The 23,655-nt window shown below is 36.7% G+C and overlaps 1 protein-coding gene across 3 annotated transcripts in view; it reads left to right on the top strand.

The window, feature by feature from the left end:
- The first annotated feature begins 7,238 nt into the window (after positions 1 to 7,238).
- ryr3 (ryanodine receptor 3) overlaps positions 7,239 to 23,655 on the top strand; it is a 66,914-nt gene continuing 50,497 nt past the window's right edge. For 2 of the 3 annotated variants that reach the window (XM_043219956.1, XM_043219954.1), the window contains exons 1-6: positions 7,239 to 7,380; positions 18,363 to 18,482; positions 20,014 to 20,112; positions 20,954 to 20,974; positions 22,936 to 23,010; positions 23,355 to 23,433. In XM_043219956.1, the coding sequence (XP_043075891.1) occupies positions 7,333 to 7,380; positions 18,363 to 18,482; positions 20,014 to 20,112; positions 20,954 to 20,974; positions 22,936 to 23,010; positions 23,355 to 23,433 (442 nt within the window). In that variant the 5' untranslated portion in view covers positions 7,239 to 7,332. The remainder of the gene's footprint in view (positions 7,381 to 18,362; positions 18,483 to 20,013; positions 20,113 to 20,953; positions 20,975 to 22,935; positions 23,011 to 23,354; positions 23,434 to 23,655) is intronic. The other variant, XM_043219957.1, reaches the window with a different exon arrangement.

Genomic DNA, 23,655 nt, shown 5'->3' with positions numbered 1-23,655 from the left:
TACAATAGTTGGTTAACTGCATATCTGTCTCAAATAAATAATAAATACATTCAAAACTCACAGTGTGGTCACTGTCAAGAGAGACATGTGGAGTACTGACGATCTCATCTTCACTTTCTTTGTTTTTGGACACAGAGTTGAACATGGACACCTCTCCAGTGTGTCCAAATGGCCACTTCTCCTCTGCATGCACCCTGCTCTCACTCTCCTCTGTGGAAAAACAAAAACAAAACTAACCATACTCAAATTTTAATAACTGAATATTATCAAAATAACCAATCAGACAGGTGGAATTTGATTCGGACACTACAGCACAAAATATAATAAATATGCATTAGCCACATAAATGAGACAAAGCTTATTGACAGTTACATATGCGAAGGAACAGTGCTCTTTGGCACAAGACCTGTGCACAATATTTAAAACTGTTTAAAAAACAGATATTTGAAAACCACCATCTTCCTTACTTTTTCCTTACAGCAAAGCTATCAGAAATACACAGACTGCCACAGCGTGGACACTTAAGTGTACTGCGGTTTGGAGATAAACTGACAGTGTCCTCTTCGTTCAGTGTATCTTGCACATTTTGTTTTCATTTCAAGACAATTTCTATAAATAGCAACAATAAGAAGTGAGATACTAATAACTGGAAATTCTGCAAGTGAACATTAATCTTGTTAAATCAGACAAATACATGGAAAATCTCTACAAAATTGATTCTCTCGCAGCATGATATCAACTCCCAAGAATCAATAAACCTTTTATCCAGTAAATAAACAGCTGAGGGTCACTGTGTGTTCAGTGAGAGTGCAGGGGAGCTGAGATCCACTGCAGAGCAGGAAACAATGTACAAAAAAAAAAAAAAAAATCAATGAATTTCACTGAATATGCAGGAGACAACAGGAATGTGCTGTGAATCCAACAGTTACATCATTTTAAAAGATCACAGATTACTGTCTATAGTGGAGAAAAAACGGTTTGTTCTTTCTTTAAGGTGTTACATTACCTGAAGGACCGTCACTGTTGATTGTTTGATTCCCATCATATAATTACACATGAAAGAATGTGCTTCAAAGTGCTCTCTGCTCCCTTTCATTGAAATCGAGGGGGGAAATATCCGCAGGGACTGCAGATGCAAATGAGCTTTATAGCTAACTCTGGCACAACACTTTTGTTGTGCATTGTCCCTGCGTGAAAGATCACTTAACAAATGTTTAGCTACATAATTGGCTCAACACATCAAAACCATATTAGATCCAAAGGAGAAAAACATATAGGCATATGAAAGTCTGAATAAATACATATTATTTTAACCGCAGAAGAGGGGGGGGGGTTTAAGAATCTAAATAAATGTCAGGAGAGGCCAGCTTATGTCTCATCTGAATAAATACGCTCTGGTTTTAAGATTCATCAAAACGCTTTAAATTAGTCTTTACAGACAAGGTAATGGGAGTTACTACATCAGGGCGTTTTTACACCTTGTAGCCTGATTGGTTAGCGTCATAGTGAGGGTAGGTTTTGGGGTAGGGTTAGGTCAGGGGGATCATTTTGAAAGCATGATTGAGAAACACCAAGTTGTTTGAAAACGCAGAGAAATCGAGAAACTGAAATAGCCTAATACCATACTCTAGCCATACCCTTTGATGTCATATCGATCGGGGCATGGCATCAAAGTACCGCGAGAGCGACTATAATGAGCCTATGGAACCCTCATCTATCAAACGCTCTCGCGGTACTTTGATGGAATACAGTATTAATTTAGTGTGTCAACCTATTAGCATGTACTTCCTCGCCTTCCGAAATAGACTACAATTCCACTGAAATCATTTTAAAGAAATTATATGTTTCCAGCCTGAATTTAACTTTGCAAATAGAGGCGTGGTCTCAAAATTAAAGTGGAAAATGCAACATATCGCCAGCAGGGGTCCCTCATACTTACGTAATTGTTTATCAGTAATTTACAACGTGTGTTTTCCCCTAATAGGTATTTATAAATTTTAATGGTTTTATCTTATAAGCATGCCCGTTACTCAAGGAAAACTTCTTAGCAACCACCCCTGAGGTAAAAAGAGCCAAAGAAAAGTTCTCCTCATTCAGTGGTAAACACCATTTTGCTTTGTTTCTCCACAATGGCTGGCCATCGCGGTAAAGTAGGCTTATACTTGTTACATGCTTTATAAGCCATGGCTAAATATACATTTGAATGTAGTCGAAATAAGCAAAACTAAACAAACTAACAACATTCAATATCAGGTGTAATCACATTATAGTTACTGGTAAGGCCAAAGTATGACAGCCCCAGAACCATGACTGCTTATTATAATATAATGGGCACTTTTAATTCCCAAAATATTGAGTTCTTTTTTTTTTTGGAGTTTATTTTTTTATCTGTTGTGATTAAACCATTAATCTTTGTGAACTCTCAAGCAGACATGCAGTAGAGATGTCATTAGCTCCATGCTGTGAGTTATTTTTGAAAGCAGTGGACAGCAGCCTGAGGGGAGTGCTGCTGACAGATTGTTTTGTCCCGATAGGCCTACTGTATTACAAAAAAAGTGTTAGTAGTGAGAAAACAAGTGAGAGAACATTGTCCTTATTTAAACTTCATTCTACTTCACTCTATTCTTTGAAAATAGAGACCAGGATTTGTATTTTTTGTAATTAAATATGAATATGTTGTTATTACTATTATTTATATTAATTTAAAGCATCATTCCTATGTAAAAAACATAAAAAAATTAAAATATAGAACAGTAGATTTAAATAATTTATGGCTAATTCGTATAAAATGTAAATGTTTTTTAAACAATGCAATCATGCGATTTCAAAATTCCATTGAAAACTCCCTTGAATTCAAATTTGAATTGATTTCTGCATCCTTAGTTGAAATTCATGGTTTTAGGATTAAAACGGGCAATTCAATTCTGACTGCGAAACACACACACACACACACACACACACACACACACACACACACACACAACACACACATATACAAGCCTACTGTCACACTCAAATCGTTTTGTGTGCCTCTAATCTCATTTGAGAGGGTGCAGGCTTGACTCATCTTCGGGATGTCCTTTCCAGTAAAGCTCAAAGGATCGGAACATTAACAGCTGGCTGTTGGGCTGAAACTGCTGCTACTGTGAAACGTAAGCCTTAAACCAAAGCGGCAGGTAGCTACGTTCACATTGCTGTATCTTGCATTCACGTGGGGACCATGCATTGCAGACACATATAAAAGAATTGTAAATAAGATTAAATGAGTTTAGGCTTATCACTGCAAAATCAAGGACGAGCTATATAAAAAGCATTTTAAATAGGTACTTTCACACTAGATTGTTTGCACTCTTATATGTTGTGGTCTGTTCAACATGCTGCTAATAACAGAAGACTGAACAATCAGTTGACTAGCTGGAGTGTCTTTACAGCCAGGTGTAACAGGTGTATGCAACAATTCACAAAATCTCATTACCACTGTTTTTCCAAACAGGCATCTGTACTGTAAGGAGCTCTCAAGAGATACTCAAAGGATTTTATATAATGTTAGCCATATCCACAAGTAAGCCATGAGATTTGTGCCAAATTCCTTATTCTTTATCCTTTTTAGGCATTATTTCATCAAGAACAGGGAGATCAAAGGTTTGCAATCTTTCGTGCCTCATTTTTATTTATTTTTTTTAATATTCAGATTCCTAAACAAGCCTCAAGCATCGCCACTTAACAGACTACAGTACCAGACCATAATCTTTCATTCTCTGACCCCTGAAATCATATGATCGTCTGCAAACTATAGAAGTATCAGGGCTGACACAGTATGCCTCTGGTTTTGGACTGCAGGTCTTCAGTGTTTGAATGTCTCACCCGTGTTAATCTGTATCATGACAAGCATCACAAGGTTTAGGTTTAGCATTCCTATCCACCTCAGTGATCACAGGCTCTGTGGGGAGTAATATGCTCTATTCTCAATCCCTCCTCAATCTGTTTCTGCTTTAAAAACTTTCCAATACTAAAGGCATAATTTTTACAATAAGAAAAATCTACTAAATACAGAAAATATGTATTTATTAGAATTATATTCTATAAAATATAGAAAATTATACAAATTATATTATTTTATATATTTTTTAAAGGAACTTATAATAAACAACTATAATAATTTCAAATATTAATATAATTTAAATTAAGTATTTTTTTCTTATTATCCATGCTAAATGCAGTTTTTATGATTATTGTTTTTATGTGAAAACTATAATCTGTGACTTCAAAAAACTTCATTCTCTGATGGGTAGAAACTTCAAATGAACAGCATTTCTATCATGATGACTTTTGGAAGATTGTAGCATGTAATGCACGTGACAATGTTAATGCATTTGGCCTTTGCATATAGATCTGCTACACTGCTGAACTGCATGCCTCTGGTTATTGTTGTTGTACATCATTGGTGTTGCTGCTGCAAAGCAAGTACAGGAACTTGCCACAGCCGATGCATACAGCTATACAGCGCTATGAGTATTTAAGACACACCGATGCTGCACAAGTAACCCTGTTGCAGATGTGTACAGGTGGATCAGGGGAAGGTGAAGGGTTTCAGAGGAAAAATCAGGAAGTGTTATAACCCTGAGAACAGAAAGGACACATACCTGTAGTTGGAGAGGAGGGGACGGTCGGAGAAGTGGATGGGGTCCAACTGATAATCTGCTCATTGAATGTTAATTCAGATCCAGGATAGGCGCTCCTTTCTGTGCTCCCATATATATATTTTTTCTCTTGTGTTAGATAAATGCTCTTGTCCTCTGCACCCTCTTCAGGCAGCGGCAGAATGCGGTACTGAGTCCTGGAGGTGTGTGAGGATTGACGGGATAATAGTGGAGAAGCAGTGTCCAGACTTGAGCATCTTGTTGAAAGGGTAGCATCTGAAGAGGTGAAGCAAATGCTCTTCCTTCCTGATTTAATATTTGTTCGTTTAAGTTCTTCACAGAGCTCCAAAGGCAAACTCTCCTTGTGCTCTGTGGGTGTGTGACTATCCATAAGTGATTTGTGTGCGCTGTCTTTTGAACAGTCTATACTGGAGCAAACCTGGTGGATAAGGCTCTCAACTTCGAGGATCTTGTCTTTCACTCTGGGTATTGCTTCCTGCTGCTCCATACACTCATTCCCACATCGATAAGGTTGAATTATGTCTGTTGACTTCCCTTGAATACTTTTCTTAGCAGTCATAATCAGGTCATGAAGATTTTCTGTCCCATCTGAGTCAAGGTCAATTACGTTGTCATACTCTGAGAGCTCGCTGGACAGATCTTCCTGAAAGCTCGTTGAATCCTTGGCTGCATGATTTTTCGAATCAATCTGCGTCCCAGGACCTTCATGCTTTCTCTTTTCATCATTTAAAACTTTGTGTGAGGGTTGTTCAGGAGTTGAATTTAGTTTCTGTTTGCTAACGTACATCCTCTTCTCTACATCCAGTGATCTCATTGTCCACAATTTCTTCTGTTTCTGCCCTCTTGAGGCTTTTCGCAGGCTTTTAGGAGAAATAATGAGCTTGTTCTCTGGGTTGCTGGCGCAGCACAGATCCTCTCCACTACGAAGGTCATTTCCCAAGTCTGAATTCTTGTATCCCTGTTGATTTCCCATTACAACCTTGGCTTTGGAATCCACAAGCAGATCCAACCGCTCCTCAGAAAGCATCTTATTTCTGACATCATTTGTCTTATCGAGACCCTTCTGCTCATTCATCAGTGGTCCCTCCTCCTTCATGTCGGCACTAATCAAAGCTTTACCCTTAAGAGCTGCCCTTTCATTCTTCATGGAGCCTGGACCATTAATGACTGGCAGAAACTTAGTTATCTGTCTTTTCTCTCTGATTATTTTGTAAAGCTGAAGAACAGTGCTGCCCTCCACGACGGTCTGCTTGCTTATCAGGGTGCAATTCATTATGAAGGTCCTTCTAAGAAAGAAAGCATCAAAATTAGTTAACTTCATTATTTCAAATGAAAAAAAATCTGACCATTTTATTTTTGTATATTTAATATCATTTCTGTTAACTTACACTCTGCTAACTGTTAGCTCTTGTGACTTTAACAAAGGTAAAAATTTAAGTAGTCGCTATTATCAGGTTGCAAAATAAAGCAAATAAAACAAGTCTTTATAATTTACAACTAATGTTAGTAATCTGGAATAAAAAAAATATAGAATTTTTACCATCATCCACTGATTACTGGTGTTTGTTTGAGCTGTAGTCTGGTCTGCTCCTATGCTTTCTCCTCTGGCTGTGATTGAGGGATAACTGTCCAATCAGCACCGACTCAGGAAAAGCATACATCCTAATTCAAAATCGGAGGTCAGTGTTACTTTACTGTGTAAAAAAATAAAAACACTATATTAACGAGGCATGCAGGCAGAAGTGTTATTTTTTTCAAGAAACACTAAATTGATGTTTAATAAAGGTTTTTAGAGACGTGATCTAGCAGAGGGAATAAATGATCATGATGTTGGCACGCAGCTGCGCTGGCCAGTAAATGACTGCTGGAAGCCAGTGACTACAGTTTAGAGTTTACCGCCAGATGGAACTATTAGCCCAGAATTTAATGTGGAGACTCGACCAAGTCGTACCTGTAGAACCATGAGAAGGATGCCCTGGTGATTGTAGACCAGCATAAATAGCTGTTATTCACCTGAATACTTATGCCTATAATTTTTTTTTTCATCTTTGATACATTGTTTCATTTTTATCTTTCAAGTGTAAAAACACTGGCTTTTGTTCCTGTAAGAAAATATTCAGTAGCCTGTTCCAGTTTTTTTTTTATGTTCACCTTTTCTGAAAATGGAAAAAAACCTATTTTATCGAGCTTTTAACAGAGCTTTTATTTATTACAAATTGCATTAGTTTCAGTCTTGCCTAATGGCCATAATAACCAAGTAAAATGCAATTACTTATATATCAATGGTGTGCATGACACTGTCCCAGTGGCTTCAGTTAAGCCAAAAAGCCTTTACAGCGTCGTTCCTTCTCGCGTTCAACCTGTTAATCCAGCTTGCGAGAGACGTTTAACATTGCAGTATATACGGAGTCTTTTTACACGCTGACTTAACCCACTCATATTTTCCGTTTGATAGAAGCATCGCAGGTGATGCAGATGCGATCGTCCTCGTGATGGTGCTCCGCTGGCATTGAGAGCGAGTGAGTGACAGCAGCGGCAGTGGGCTTGCCCGCTCTCCCCTATATGGCTGTGGATGGAGCGCTATGCTAATATCGGCAGGACAGGAGAAGCACCGCTCCGCTGAATGCTGTCAGTGGTGGCTTTCGGAGTCTAGGCAGGCTCTTCTACAGCCATGGCCGAAGGTGGCGAAGGGGAAGATGAGGTTCAGTTCTTACGAACTGTAAGTAAAACAGCGTTTTTCTTTTTTCAATTTTTGCAAATGCTGTAATGGGTTTTGGCGCATTCTCGATGATTAATTGCGATAAAGACAGTGTAATGCTGAGACATCAAAAATGTTGGCTCGTACGCCGGGTTTAAAGCAGCGCTGTTGGGGCTTCTCTTAGTGGTCATATTGATCTATTTGGCGTTCTTACGCATGCATAACGGCAATATGTCTTATTAGCTGCTATTTAGAGTATTATTCCCTTATTTGGAACTTGAGTCAGGTGCGAGTTTGCGCTCGCGACGCACCTGTAGTCAACGCGCGTGAATGGGAATTCAATGAGCATCAGGCAGGTGCAAGGACAAATGATGTTTGTGCCACTTTAATTTTAGGCAAAGTGTCATGTGCATGGCCGTCTAAGAAGGTATACATATGTTTTTTTTTTGTGTTTGTTGTAATTGTCTCCAACGCCTTACTGCGCGCGCGATTAGTAAGGCTAAATAAATCCAGTTGGCGCTCGTGCGCTGTTTGTCGAGCATAATTCTGCAGTATTTTTCATTCCGTAAAGAAGTGCCTTGTTTGTGTGCTCATAAAGTCCTCCCACACGCGATTGCATTTGATATGATCCTCTCACCTTCTTTAGGACTTTTCTATTTCTGTGGTTAGACGCAGATTGGTTACATAGATGCCGTGGCGCATGGCAGTTACCTGTGTAAACGATATGATAGGATATGACACCGTGGTGTGAATTACTGTCACACAAGAGTTAGTAAGTTAGTTAAGTTATGAAAATGTAGATGAGGGTGGGTAAAGGTGTTGTGTGGTCTCCTTACCATATTTTAAAGGTTGTCATGTAGCCCACACTAGTGAGTGATCCAAGCAGCAGTTTGTTCATCGTGATTTTTTTTCAGCAATTGTTTGAACAAAAGACACCTATAATTGCAAACGTCCCAAACTTGCTGGGCTAGTCACAAATCCCACCATATGTTCAGGTCTGCAAGTACTGTAGGTGTGTAGGTGTTGCCTTCAGTACATCTGCACTATATTCTACGCCATTTTTAGCACGTTTGATTTGAGATGACAATAATTTCTAAAAATCATATACTCCATCATAGTTTAAACTGAGTGTAATTGGACATGCATAGTGCATCATTTACAAAGCAATTAATACATACATTTGTATGAGCTTTTTTTGTTTATTGTTTTTTCACTGCAATTTTGAAAGATCTCATTTTCAGTTTCAGCAGGTAATATCATAAATAAAGTGTCTTGATGGTGCATTGTACTAGCCTTTGTGATTATCAGTGACAGAAATCTTCTTTCTGAAGATTTCTAAAGATGTAAATCAAATGAAACTTGTATACTTCAGTATTCAGGGCCAAAGTAGTTCAGAGCAGGAATAATTTACTCTTGCTTTTATTCAGCCTTACATTTTGATAAGATTTTTTTAGCAGGCACTGAGCAGCCTTAACTCAGCTCTGGAAAGAGGCACCATGACATCTAATGTATTATTTGATTATTTAAATATAAGTTTTGGTTGGAACACAGTGCTTCTTATAGCATACATGTATGTATACTTGGGTATTGGGTATACCCCGGTTAGATATCTAATAGAAAGAATGTAAATATTAAGTTGTTGTCACAATTAATTTGTTTTAATTTGCATAGGCAAAATCTATCACAGCAAAATTTATTGCAGGTTGTTATAGCATCTTGCATGAGGCAGGTGTGTGACATCTCACTTCCCTGTTAAAGCGTTAGAGTGAGAACTCTGGCAGTGAAGGTTACAGTCTCACTAAATAGCGGACATTAATGCACCCCAGACCTCTGTGAAAGGTGTCCCAATTCTGTCTTTGCTGCTGGGGGACTGCGCAGCCGCATGGTTTTCTTTCTCCAGTTACTGGCCATTTTATTTGCATCCGGATGTTATTCGTTCTCTTCGGCATCTTTTTGTTTAAATGGTAGAAAATTGATTGTTATTTAATCATAAAGAGGGCTCAGATAATCAAGGCAATTCACTCTAAAGGACATCAAAAGTAGGTAGCATACAATCAAGGTGTGATAAGTAAGCGTAGAGTAAGCACCCATGACAAAACATTATTTATTGTAAACGTAAACAGTAAAAACAAAACTAAAAACAGTTTCTCAGTGACTCAGAATTTAGACTTAGCGACTCTCTCTTTAGAGAAATGGCTAGAAACACGGTGTCCAATGTGCGGAGTTCGTCTAATGAGACTTGACAGTGTTGTTTAGGCACACTTCTATAAATCCAGATGTAGAGTTCGCCAGTACAGTAGCACTGGGCTTATTTGGAGTTTATGTTGTTCTGGAAGCCTTCTGCATTCCAGGGTTTAAATTTAGCCTCTTAAAAGTTAATACTTCCACCGCACATACGCACACAGTTCTCAGGCTCCTGCTCCACTGGTCATTGCATCAGCTGGTTTAACAAGCCAGGCTGTATTTGCACAGTATCATACTTTAAAATCAACTACTACCACATGTGCTAAGATATTTAAAAATACTGCAATGAGCCCTGCGAATCTGGATTAGGATAAAATATACTCAGCTTACTACACAGTGCTCATCAAGCGGTCTGCATAATATCTGCATAATGACGGCTGCTCTGTAATATATTAGCTATAAACTGTAAATTTGACCCTGCATTCTCTCTCTGCAACTACAGTGAAATGGCCTCAGAGGACTTCAGTATTAATTTTATAGAGAGCATTAAACTTTTAATGGCAAGAAGCTCGGGAGGCTATGCTTATAGCAAGAAAAAAAAATTCTCAGAAGAAGAAAGTGCTGTTAGAAATCAGTTAAAATCCTGACAACATAAAATAGAACAAGAGATGTTACATTACAGATCACTACATTAAGAAAATAGTCAATTGGATAGGAGATTATTGAGTATTTCTGCTCGTTATTGATAGGCTGATTGTTTTCTACGTTGTATAAATGTATAAAAGTTTTACTAGCTTGCAATCGCTTAATAAATTTGTCATTTACTAATTTGATTTAACACTGTTTTTCTATGCTATGTTTTTTGAGTACAGCAAATGTTTAATAAAATTATGCTCATTAAGCAAGTTTAATTATCCCCAAAAGAGCAAATTGCATAACTTCTCCCTATAGGTTGCCATTTACTTGTTCATTATAATTGCACTGACGTGTAAGACATTGTGGGTGTCGGGAGATATATGCTGACATAAGAGTTTTTCATGCTTCTTGAATGTCATTCAAAGGACTGTGGCAGATGTAGGTTATCTATGCATGAAGAGTATAGGCATAACATCTCTCTCTTATGTTGTATTTCACAATGGAAATGTGTAATATTTTTTTTCAAAACTGTAATAATAATTAATAATAATATAGAGTTTGCACATAACATGCAGCATTGTGTTACAGTACAATGTAGTATTTTTAGGCGTTGATGCTGCATTATTCATTATTATTAACATCATATACAAATTACATACTCAACATAGTGTTTGCTTTGCCTATATTTGTTTCAATTAAAATGTGTTTATATTTGTTGTTTTATAGACTGGGTTATTCTGTTACATTGTGTTTGTTGTTCTTTGTGTTGTTAAAAGTGCAATTTTTTTAACATATATACATAGAAATATTGTACATATTTACATTTTTAAATAGATGTATATTTATTTTGACATTTATTTTAATCACAAATTCAACAGCATATGTTTACATGCTAGCACAGATGTTCCTTAATTTCTTGTTTCTTCACAAAAGTTTAGGAAACATCTTCTAGAGATAACCTTTGCAGTACGTTTGCAGAACATCGGGCTGTTTTGACAGGACTTAGCGTATGTATCTTCGATCAGCAATTGAGGTGGAGATTTTAAAGCGTTTTGCGCTTATCTGCTTTCACAATTCCACCATCGCTGAAGCCGTGCCGAGTGTTGATAGCTTCAGTGACTTTGAGTAATGAGAGGCGGCCAGGTAAAAGGTAAACCACAGAGCTTCGGGCCACAGCTGAAATCTGCAGTACGTGAATCGAATCGTGTGCGCGTTCGTTTCCCTTGCTGTTGATGAGTGACTCGTCTATGGTCTATGAGCTTCATGCGACGGCCTCAGCTCATTGAGCTCACTTCAGAATAATTGAACCCAGATTGATGTCACTGCACTTGTTGTGGCCTCTGCCATTGGTTTATCCCAAAGGGAACGTGCCATCTGTGCTAGAGGACGACACAAGTGCTGAGACCCAAGAGCGTTTGTGTGAGTGTTTATTGTACTAACATTTGTAGAGCATGTTTAGTGCATTATTCATATGACAGGATTCCGTGGTTGTATAGGTTGAGCTCGTTAACTGTTATAAAATCCACTTGAGGCAATTAGTTTTAGCTGGATTACACAGGAATTCTTGTTTCAGGAGCGTCAGCACATATGTGGCATAGCTTTTGCTTGTCTGACACACGGGCCTCATGGCAGTGAGACGGCCTTAGGGGCCCTTGGAGCTGACAGTTTACTCGAAAAGCACAACCGCATTGGTCAGAGGAAGCACCCAAGCACAATCTTAAAGTGATAGTTCTGTAAATGAAAACTTGACTTTATTATTTTCTGTAAAACAAAAAGGAACTTTTTGGAAAAATATTCTGATATGTACTGCTTTTTCAAAAGGTCAAAATTGTGGGGTCAGTAAGATCTTTTTGATGGTTATTGATGACCAAGTCAGCATTAGAATGATTTCTGAAGAATCTTGACACTGATGACTGAGGACTAATAGCTGCAGAAAAATCGGTTTTGCTTACATTTTCAATATATTAATATAGAAACAGTTATTTTGGATTTTATTAACATTTCTTATTTTTCATGTTTTTACTGTATTTTTGATCAAAGAAATGATGAGCAATTCAAAAACATTTAAAAGTCTTGTCAACCCCAAACTTTGGGACCGTAGAGTATAATGAATGTGAAAAAGAAATTGTCTAAATAAACAAGCAATTCATCAAGTTTGCAAGATGAGTCAAAATTATTGATTCACAAAATCAAACCGATTAGGTTCTCTCGTTTACAAAACTTAAAAATTGTGCTTTTTGTGTCTGTGCAGTTATATGGGAACAGTGCAGTGTAGATTATTAAAAAATGAATTTAGAATTAAAGTCATAGGGATTTGGAACATCATGAAGGTGAGCAAATGATGATATTTTGGTATCTTTCCCAGTGCACTAATTGCTCCTCCAGCCGTAGTCAGTGAACTCAGAATTTAGACCTTCTCTGACCAAACCTCATTTGATGCATCAGTATGTTATCCACATCCAGGGATATCTCTGTCTACTGGGAGTCTGTCTGAATTCATTTGTTGGTGTAGATGGAGGTCACTCAGGCATGCATGCAAGCCATTTTCTTTTGTGTGAGGCTATTTTTCCCAGCAGTGTGCATGCTAAGTGAGCCTAGACTGCAGAGTAATACAATTTGTAATTTGGCTGTAGCGGAAGGCACAGTTCTTGCTGTCTGTGAACCTCTCGGTCTTACACACCCTGAAGCTTGTCTCTCTGACCCAATCACATTTTTAACAGTGCTCTCAGACTCCTTTAAACCATCACAGCATGCCTTCTGCTGTGTCACTCGAGGAGTCAAGAGGGAAACGTCTCTGTAAGGATGCTTGACAGCACTGGTGAAAAGGCTTTTGCATTTTTAATCGATTTTCCCTGAATGGCCTCTTGTGTTATACCTTTGCTTTGTATCTTCGGATCTTATGTAAAAGATGCTGGCTCTTTGAGAGTCTGATCATCAACAAAGATTATCAACATCAGTTGTAAAGAACAAATAAGACACTCTTTGTGCATCCGGTTTCTCAGTTATGCTGTGTGATTCCTTCAGCTAAAGTATAAAGACTGCATTAATTGTGCAAAACAAACTCTCATTTCAATTAATAAGCTCTTTGTCTTTGCAACGAAATCTGTTTGAACTGTGAAATTAGATACATTCAATTAGAACCGTTCATCCATAGTTAGACATAGATTTTATAGAGCACAAAAAGTAATTCTTGCACACAGTGCTTCTGTATTAGCTTTTGCTCAGTCTCAGATAGCCAAGGGCTCTGTGGAAAATTTTTGAATTGCGAATGAAAAATCTCAGTGTAAGACCATAGCAAGCAATATGATTAGACTGCAGAGGGCTTCCCCATACTTTGCATTTAATTTCTCCTTTCGTATTTCAACAGATTCTTCAGTTTTAAACCTCGAATCAAATAACATTAATAATCAAATCACAGCATTACAATTTTGAATTTGTAGCCAAATATTATAAAAGAAAATTAAATAAAGATAAAGGTTCTAATGTTCACCTAATGTCTTATGGAATGAAAATACACTGTAAAAAATACGGCAACAGCATTTTAGCTTTTCAACTTTAATTTACAGTTAAATACTGTAATTTCATTACTGTTAATGTAACCTATTAATTCATTGAAATTGAAATGTTTTCTACCTTTGAAATACACTGCTAACCACCAAAAGCAGGTGATGAGAAAGTCACGTGGTGAACCAAAGCCCATCACAAGCAGCTTTTAAATAATAACACATACAGAAGGTACACAGTGTCATTCACACATTTTACAACATTAAATGTAACAACACCCTAATAAACATAACTGAAAAACATCAAATTTGCAAAATTTGAAATGCAATACAGGGAATTCTTGGAAAGTTTATGGGTTTTCCCTTTAAAGTTTACAGTAATTTACCATTAACCATTTAACTGGTTTTTACTGTAGCATTTAAACAATTTTTTTTTGTTAAAATCATTGTCATTTTTTTCTCTCTCATCTTCCTTAAGTTTGTGGGTAGTGTAGCACTTCATAACTTAACATCAATTCTTTTTTTTAATATAAAATATCATAATTGGCTATTGGCTTCTTCTGAAGGAAGAAGGAATATCTCTCAATAGTTCATAAATGATGTATTTGGCCTTTAAAAGTTTGTGGAATCCTATAACTTTCGTTTTTTTTACTTGTAGTTCAAGGTGAGCATATTTTTCTCATTGAGCATTATTGAAGGATTTTGCAAGTTAACCGGATGCAGATATGGAAGTGATAAAGATGCGGGCTCATTCAACCGTCTCATTAAGCTGTCGCATACAGGAGCGTGAGCCACCTGCTTGTTAAAGTGCAGTAGCTGGCAATGAATTTGAGTTATTTAAGGAGATCAGCTGACATGAGGAAAAGACAAAGAACCATCTCTTCAAACTCCCACTGTAGGTGAGAGCTTCATGAAATGCTCTAAATTGTCCTAAGTCGTCAGTGGAGTCTGAAGTCTGAATAAGTAGAAAATATTTATAAAAAATATTTTAGTATTTTAAAAAAAATGTGTCTAATACAGAACTGAGCACGTAATGTGCATACATCAGACGCTGTCCAAAATGGTGCTACGGAGATGCTACGGTGCCGAATCTTTGAATAAAGTCATTATTTTGTTTCTTTCCATACAAAAAATATCATCATAGCTTCATAATATTATGGTTGAACCACTGTAGATGGAGCATTCAGACCACGTCTTTACTTTTCTGCACCTTGCCAGTCGTAAATAATTAATTATAATTAAACAATTCGTTTATAATTACTTTGATTTTAACAACGTGTTATTTGCATTACCTAAGATTAATGAATGTTTAGAAGGTATCTCCTCCGTGCTCGTTTACTTAGAGAACACACGTGTCTTCAACAACTTACAGCGGTGTTGTGCATATAACTGGTTAATGGGAAAAGTGGTCTTAAAATGCATTCATAATTCAGAATGCATAATTATTTTTGGCATTTGAAGTGCCCACGATAACAATACAGTGCATATTCATTATTATGATATATTGCATTACCGAATAGCAGCACATGTCTAGTTAACTGTAATCTGTTACATTCCTTTCTATCACATTTAGCTGAAACATCAAGATTTATTTATTCTGACACAGTTTAACTCTTCAGTTCATATTTGATCAAATTACTCAAATAAGCATGTACATTTTCACTCAAATTATACTGGTTATATAAATGAAGGTAATATAAACAGTAAAATTGTATTTCCTTAAATAAAGCTTCCCTAGTTGCCTCAGAATTGTAGGCCTTACTGTTAAATCTATTAATGATGCGTTTGGAGACACTGAAACGTCATCTTTCAGGCGACTGAAACATTCTACCGTGTTCCAGACCTGGGTTAACTGAGCATGTGCGTACATTTCAAAATAGCATTGTGGGAGGGGCGATTTTGTGTATTCACCTTTTCTCAAGTTCATGTCAGTGGCAGGGCCGGGTGAGTCGTGAGCATTTATTTGGCACCAGAGCACATCAGGACCTCTCGGGTTACAGCCACTGAAGTCTTCAGGCCACACACCCACACCTGTTCATGTCCTTAAAGACACAAACTGAGCATGGTGAAGGAGGGGGGGAGTGGAGCGACACGTATTCCTCCCCTGCATCTGTGTTTAAACTCACAGCCACTTTGGCTTGAATAGGGACGGTCTGCCAGGCACAGGTTGGTTTGGCGGAAGGTGCAGGCAGTCATGCGTGCAAAATATGAACGCATAACAGAGAGTTTGGAGAGTTCTGGTTCTTGCCCTTGTGATTGGGAGCGGACTCACCCCACCCCCCGCATCTTAAACACGCAACACCCCTATAGATAGATTGTGACTCTGCCCCTTAGCTGTTTTGCAGATGGCTTTGCGGCTCTCCCCTGGATCACTTTGCTGCAGATTCACCAGATTCCTTGGCAAAGGATCTAGATGGGACCTAAGAAAGGGAAGATCTCCTCTTTTAGATAAAGACCACTCAGCTGCATTAGTAGATAATGCTGTATTGTAAATAGATGCACACAACTACAGATTACCGTGTGTGTAACACAAACACAAACACTTGTCTCAGTTATAATAATGCTGTTTATTAATCAGAATCACTTTTATTGCCAAAAATAAATGAACTAAATATGTAAGTAAGTAGAGTATATAGAATATATATCCATAGCAGAGATGTAACTATATACATAATATAACTATATACGTGAAGGGAGAATTGTCTGAATTAACTTACCTTCATGTTACTCCAAACCTTTATGACTTTAATCCTTCTGTGGAACACAAATGAATATTAAATAATAATTGTTTTTGTCCAGGCGCTGAGATCCAAAACAGTACTAGATCTTATTGACTTTTTGACTGTATGGACAGAAAAAAACAAACCCTCATCCTTTGATTTGTTTAGTTTGCAGTAGTATATAATAGGGATCATCATTCGGACTTTATGGTTGGACCCGACATTAACAATTTGTCTCAATCTCAAGCTTTACTTGCTCAGTGATCTTGGTTGATCTGTGGATTATTGTTTAAAGTCAAAGACAAGACTGATAATTTAATTTGACTTTAGTTTGTTTGTAAAAAGGTGCAGCATCACACGTTAAAACATTGTTTTTAAGCAATATTTACCAGAAAAATTATGAACACATTTTATTTATCAGACAAATGTAAATGCATTCATAATAATTCAATAATTCAATCAGTTATTTAGAGATACTTTCGATTAATGCAATTTAATGAAACCATTAAAATGGAATTCAGAGAATTATTGGAAAAAACTGAATTTGATAAAAATAAAAATACAATTTTTGAAAAATATGTATTTCATAGGACCTTAAACTTAATAAATTGCTGTTAAATTGTGTGTGTTTCATGATTATTATAGTTAGACATGCCTTTTTTTGTTTAATAAAATAGAATTTAACCATTAAACAGAGTTTAGAAAAAATATTAATAGAAAAAAAGTGGAATTCAGACAAATTAGAAAAATAAAGTAAAAATAAAACTGAAAAAAAAAGTTTATAGGGCCCTATTAGAGCCACGCATACCATATACTGTAGATTTTAGTGGTGCTTGGATATTTTATACATGTGTGCATTTTATTTAGAATTTTGAATTGATTATAAATTGTTTAGGAAATGTAACAAAAAAATGCTTCTTTGTTTACATCAGATTGGTTTGGCATCCGTATTATGTCTGCATTACTAGGCGCTCCATTGCTTTACTGTCAGTGTAACACAGTTCCTGCTGTCATTCTTCAGTTTAACCATAGCTTAGACAGCAGAGCTAGACAGCCTACTTTAATTAACATAACTCAAGCCCGAATACACACAGGCTATTATGTCTGTATTCAGAATGCTGGATATTCTTGCTAGCTCTCATCTCATTAACGCATCTTAAACCTGATAAATATAAAATATGAACTTACACTCTGTGACTGTGTTAAGGAATTGTTACAGCTCTGATGATGTTCATCAGAACCATGGCAACCATCAGCTAGGATTAATAGATACGTGAGCTGGCACACAAGAAAAGGAAACGCAAATGAGGAGAAATCAGTATTTTCCTCCTCAGAGAGAATGAGGATGTAGAGAGATTGATTGTAGATTCTAATGGCATAACTGTGTCTACTCTTCTTCCTTTTCTCCAGTGACAGCTTTGAGATAATTTAGCGGTTACATCATTCATTTATTTAAACTAATGTGTTTGTGACTTGACAGAAGTTTAGCTTTTCTTTATAGCCTAAGTGTTTTTTTGTATCTGTAGGTGTTTTATTTGTAAAAAATGTATTTTATGTTTCATATTATCAGTGATTGACAGCTATTTTAGCATTGCTGGTGTTAAACTGAAGTCTGTATTTTTCTAATATTAGAAAAGTTTATATCCTGTAAACACTTTGGGAGAAGTTGCCCCCGTTAAGCCTCCCAACCAGCCTGACAGCAACAGGGGCTCGGCCAATGGTGTGAGTGTTGGGCGGGATTATTTATTTGGCTGGCCAATAGCAGGTTAGGGGGTGTGGCTAGGAAACATGTTTGAAAACAGACTTTATTTTTGCTGTGCCGCTTGGAAATGTTGGTTTCACAGAAATGACGCATTTCGGGTTTATGTTGTGTTAAGATTTCGGGACTGCATTGAGTGAAAGTGTTTGGTGTGTTTTTGCTTTTAAGCATACGTTAAATTAATTGTTTTTGCCTTGACAGGATGATGAGGTGGTGCTGCAGTGTGTCGCTGCAATTCAGAAGGAGAATCGCAAATTCTGCCTTTCAGCAGAGGGACTCGGCAACCGCCTGTGTTATCTAGAGCCCACATCAGAGGCAAAGGTAAAGCCCCATGTGTTCTGAGAAACTAATCACTGCTCCAATATCCCTAAACCTTCCCACACTAATGCAGAGACTGAAGCGAAGCAGTTTAGAAAACAGCTTTCGACAGCTACAATATACAAGTGCATCATTTTAGCATTACGCAATATGTTTTTCCTTCAGTATTCAGTATTTTAAACACAATTGCATGGTTAAAAATACATGTAGAGTGAAGCAGAGAGACTTATACATATGTGCCTTTGATATGTTGTCCTCTAGCAATACATCAAATTAATGGCAAGAGATTCATGTAGTTGAAAACCATGGCAACAGAAATTGATCCTAGTGCTCTGCACCATATTTTCCATGCATCAGGAGGCAAGGCAGTAGAAGATGTGTGGGCATCTTTGTGGTTATGTGTGGTGTATCTACTGAGCCTGACCTTCTTCATACATTGTAAAAATGAAGGTGGATAATGATGATCATCTTTCTATTATCATATAAAGTATTTGTGCGTATCTATAAATGAATTCTTGTGGATTCACGTGCAATGCATAATGCATAACCCTGAATGACACTGAGACATCTGCAGCTGTAATTGCCTGAGTGACGTAGAAGATTAAATTTTCAGCCATTACCCCCCTGCTTTACCATCTCCCTGATCTCTCAGATGCATATATAACATATAAATAGAAAGGCATTTTTATGTGAAACACATACATAGAGGTTAGGGTTCATATATATGCTTCATAATCAAGTTAATCATTGAGCCTTATGTGTGATATGCGTTATTTATACGTTATAGTAATATATAATAAATGTATCTCTCTCACACACACAAATGAGATTGATTTATTATAATATATTTTACTATTACATATATCATCGTTGTGTGTTTTACATATATATAACTTTTCTTATTAAAAATGCTAAAATATGTAAACAAATAATTCCTAGGGTACATGTGAGAGATGTTTTAACCTGACTGAGACGTAATACCTCTATAGCATTTTCACTTTGTATTTTATGATTGCGGATGACTTTCCCCAGAGGCATCTGTCACTCCACTTAGCGCATTCTCCCCACTCACATGTCATATTAAAACCTGAAAGGGCTCTGGTCACCATAAGTCACGGCTGATTTCTCTCACTTCTCAACACAAAGGAAGACGTTAGGGAAATTCTTTTAAAGCATATACACTCAGTAAGACTGTTCATGATTCAGACTCTAGTTATCAGAAGGTGACAGAATGTTCACTTTCTCAGGATAGCTGAACCAGACAGTCGAGGGGCTTTAAATAGCAGCCTGATAAACAGATGCGGGGTGGGAGAAGATTTCTCTCGACCAAAGGTGGAGCTCACCACTTGCTAATGTTAATCCTTACTGACCTCTCAAGCTAATCCTAATGAACACATATCGGAAACAGAACATCTATTTAGGACTAATGAAGGGCTTTAATCTGTAAATATAAGCGCCCTACCAATTAACTGAGTTTATCCATAATCAAAAACAAATATGAATCTACACCCACAACGTCTCTCTCTCTCCACAGTATTTTCCTCCTGACCTATGCATCTGTAACTTTGTGCTGGAGCAGTCGCTCTCAGTGCGGGCTCTGCAGGAGATGCTCGCCGGGCAGAGCGGTGAAGGAGTAAGTAAACAAAACTCAATCATTACAGGGTTACTATGCTGAATATATCTAGACCTTTCTAATAAGAATCCTTTAAAACATTTTTACTTTTGAGTGCATTTGAATGTCAATAGGGAAATATATGTCATGGAAAGACCGTTTGTATATATTGTCAAAATGACTCCTTTGACTTTAGTTCTTCTGCGTTCTATATGACCAAGGGTAAGTAATCAAGAATGATGACACTGATATTAGAAAACTAGACTTCTAACTGGCAGATCTGATTTGGAGAGTTTTTTGGATGTTATTCCTCAGATGCTATTATTGATGTAGATTTTCAACATGATAGTGCAATGCAGTAATGCAAATCCATTATCCCTTAATCATTTAAACATCTACTTACTAACAAATGCAGGTGAGGTATGTATTGTCATAAATTGATTAAATATTGTCATCTTTTTAATGTCTATGATAGTATGGTACCTCACCTTCTGCTTTGCATAGACTAATTATACCGCCCCATGTCTATTATGCTTTCAGTCGCGTGTAGGAGGTGAAATAAATTTTTTATTTATTAATTTAATTCATAATTTTTTAATAAAATGTACTTCACAATATACAATTCACTGAAGTTATTTCAAGTGTTTTTGCTCACGGGTTGCCTCATCATTTGGCATCATTCGGTTCATTATATCTAGCATCGAACCAATATAATTATTGGATTTTCATTTCTAAAAATAGTAGCAAGAGTTATGTTTAATTAATTAATTTGCCGAGACATAGTGTATTGAATGTGCTAAAGTGACGAGGGTTTTCCAAATGCCTTTTTAATCATATCTGTATCTTTGTTCATCGTTGCAAGAATCCTGATCATGAGCAATGGGTATGTTCACAATTTGTTGACCAAAGAGTATGCATGAATGTCAATCTTAATTATGTAAAAAAATATTTTACTTACATAATTATACCTACTGCTCCTTTTTAAGCATCCCAACCACTTCTTTAACTAAACATGTTTTTTAAGTGTGGAATAACTCAACTAATAAAGTTCACATTGCTAACCCGTGTCAGAGAATCAAGGTTTCTCTCCTTTATCTCAGGCTTGTCTCCCTCTCTCCATTTTTATGTTATGATTGAGAGTGTGAAATCGTTCCTGTAGCCCAAAGAAGATGAATTAACTTGTCAAACCTAGAACCTAGTGGCCCTGAATTATGCAAACCCCAGAATAAAATCTACTGGCTAAGCATGTTCTGAACAGGGCCATTTAGATGCTTTATTTGCCTTCCCTTCAACACTAAATGGCATGCTCGGTATTTTATCTCATGTTTATTTTTTTACTGCAGCATTTTGAAATGAGATTGTCACAGCATATATTTTATTGGCTCTGTGCTGTGTATCTGTTTCGCTAACATTAATGTCCTGGAGAGAATGAGTTCTGTTGGAGAAGCATTATGCAGAAGAGTTACATACCATATAGTACTGTAAAAATCCCTATTGATGTGTATCATTTATTTAATGAATTCATTTTTTAATGCCTTTTTTGTGCTGATTATTTGTAGTTTGAGATGTGAACTGTTTCTTCTTGCATTTGGACTCTAACACTCTCAAATTTCAGGAGTACCAATGACGAGGAAATGATCTGGAATGCTGATTCCAGAATGAATGCTTGTCTTTTTTGGCTTCTTCTTTTGATGTTTTGCTTCTCTTTTTTTTTTTACATCAGAAATAACTACACTACCGTTCAAAAAGTCGGATAGAAATGGACTTTTATGTTGTTTAAAAAAACATAATAAGCAAAATAACCAAACAAAGAAAAAAAAACACCTTTCAATATTAATACTAATAAGAAATCTGAGCGCTATATTATTATGATAAAATAATTACGGAAGAATCATGTGACACTGCAAAGTAATGGCTGCTGAAAATTTATTTTGTCATCACAGAATCTTTTTTTTTTTTTTTTTTTTTTGGAATTGTAATAATAATTCACAATTTTGCTGTATCATTGCTGCATTTGTAATCAAATAAACGCAGCTTTAGTTTCTGTTTCCAAAACAAAACAACAAATCATACTAAACCCAAACTTTTGAATGGTAGTATATGTTCATTTTTTTTTCTTTTTTTTAACATCAGGATGGTTTCTTTAGGTTGGTTTCTTTTCTTTTTTTTTTACCAGCAGTCCAGAGATCTTGCCGTTTTTAGTAGGCTGTCAACTTAAAACTGTCTAGAAGTGGCAGTTTCTGGTTAAATGTGCAGCCAAACTGTGCAATATCACAGAGACTCAGCCAAGGACTGTTGTTTATCATCTGATGTTTCAGCAAGACAGCAGGCATACTCTTACAGCAACAGCTGGCAGTAGGGAACACAAGTTTCAACTTTGTCAAAGTCATTCGTTTTCGGTGAGGGGTTCAGATGAAACACTCAGATATTGTGGTCAAATGTGGCAGTAATTATTATGGTTGATCATGAATGATTAGCGAACAGTATCACCGGCTGCAGACTTTACCTGAGGTTCTACATTATAAATATCTTTTTTAATTAAAAGAAACATCTTTTTTTCCCTATGCACTCAGAGGCTTATAAGACGGGTAAGTATATTTACTCTGTTCTTACTTGTGGGCCTTTTTTCCACATGCTCCACACATTTCCTCATCTACGGTACAACAACGAAATTTTGTTCTCGTTCAAAAAATGAACGAGAAATTTTCTTTTAACATCCGTCCAGCATGTTCTCCCCAGTGCCAGTGTTTCTGATTCAGTGACTCTTTATTTTAACAGTGACCGTTCGGTCCGCGTCTCTAAACCCTTGCCTTGACTTACAACATTTTACTCTCTCTTCTGTAGGCAGCACAGGGAGGTGGACATCGGACACTGCTCTACGGTCACGCCATCCTCCTTAGGCATTCCTTCAGTGGAATGGTGAGAATGCGCCACACAAATTGAAGCCAGTGGGGAGAAGGATTAGGCAGCCTGTCACAGCTTACGGCTCACACACGTCAACTTCATGATCAGTGAATCCCTGCAGTACATTTGGGGGGAGACGGGGAGAAGTGAAAATACTTTCAACATCACGAATGACAGGACGGCTTATGTTTTAATATGATAATTATGTGTTTATATTATCGATGAACCTTAACTACAAAGCTTACTGAACTTGGTGTTCTGGGGGTCTTTACCCATGATGCAGTCCCGCAGTGTATAGAGAACCTTATTTGTCATAGTTTGATTGTAGAATTTACACTTGCTTTTTTGTTTTCCCATAGTATCTCACATGCCTAAAAACTTCCAGGTCTCTGACAGACAAGCTGTCTTTTGATGTGGGCCTTCAGGAGGATTCAACAGGTAACAACAACAGTGTTAATCTAGTATTTGTCAACATTTAAATTTTTTTTTTTTACATTTTTAGATTATAATTTACATCTACATCTTTTTTTTTTAATAATTGTGTAATTAAAAAATAGTTATAGTTTGTTTGTTGTTGTTTTTTTTTGTTGTAATTTAAGTAATTAATCTTGAGCTTATTTCAGTGTAGTTTCCAAGGCAAAAATGTTCCACATTTTTTAA

The sequence above is a fragment of the Puntigrus tetrazona genome, chromosome 20 (genome assembly GCF_018831695.1).
Source record: "Puntigrus tetrazona isolate hp1 chromosome 20, ASM1883169v1, whole genome shotgun sequence".
Classification (NCBI taxonomy): Eukaryota; Metazoa; Chordata; class Actinopteri; order Cypriniformes; family Cyprinidae; genus Puntigrus; species Puntigrus tetrazona.
The sequence above is the reverse complement of the archived record's forward strand: the minus strand, read 5'-3'. Positions and strand labels throughout refer to the sequence as shown.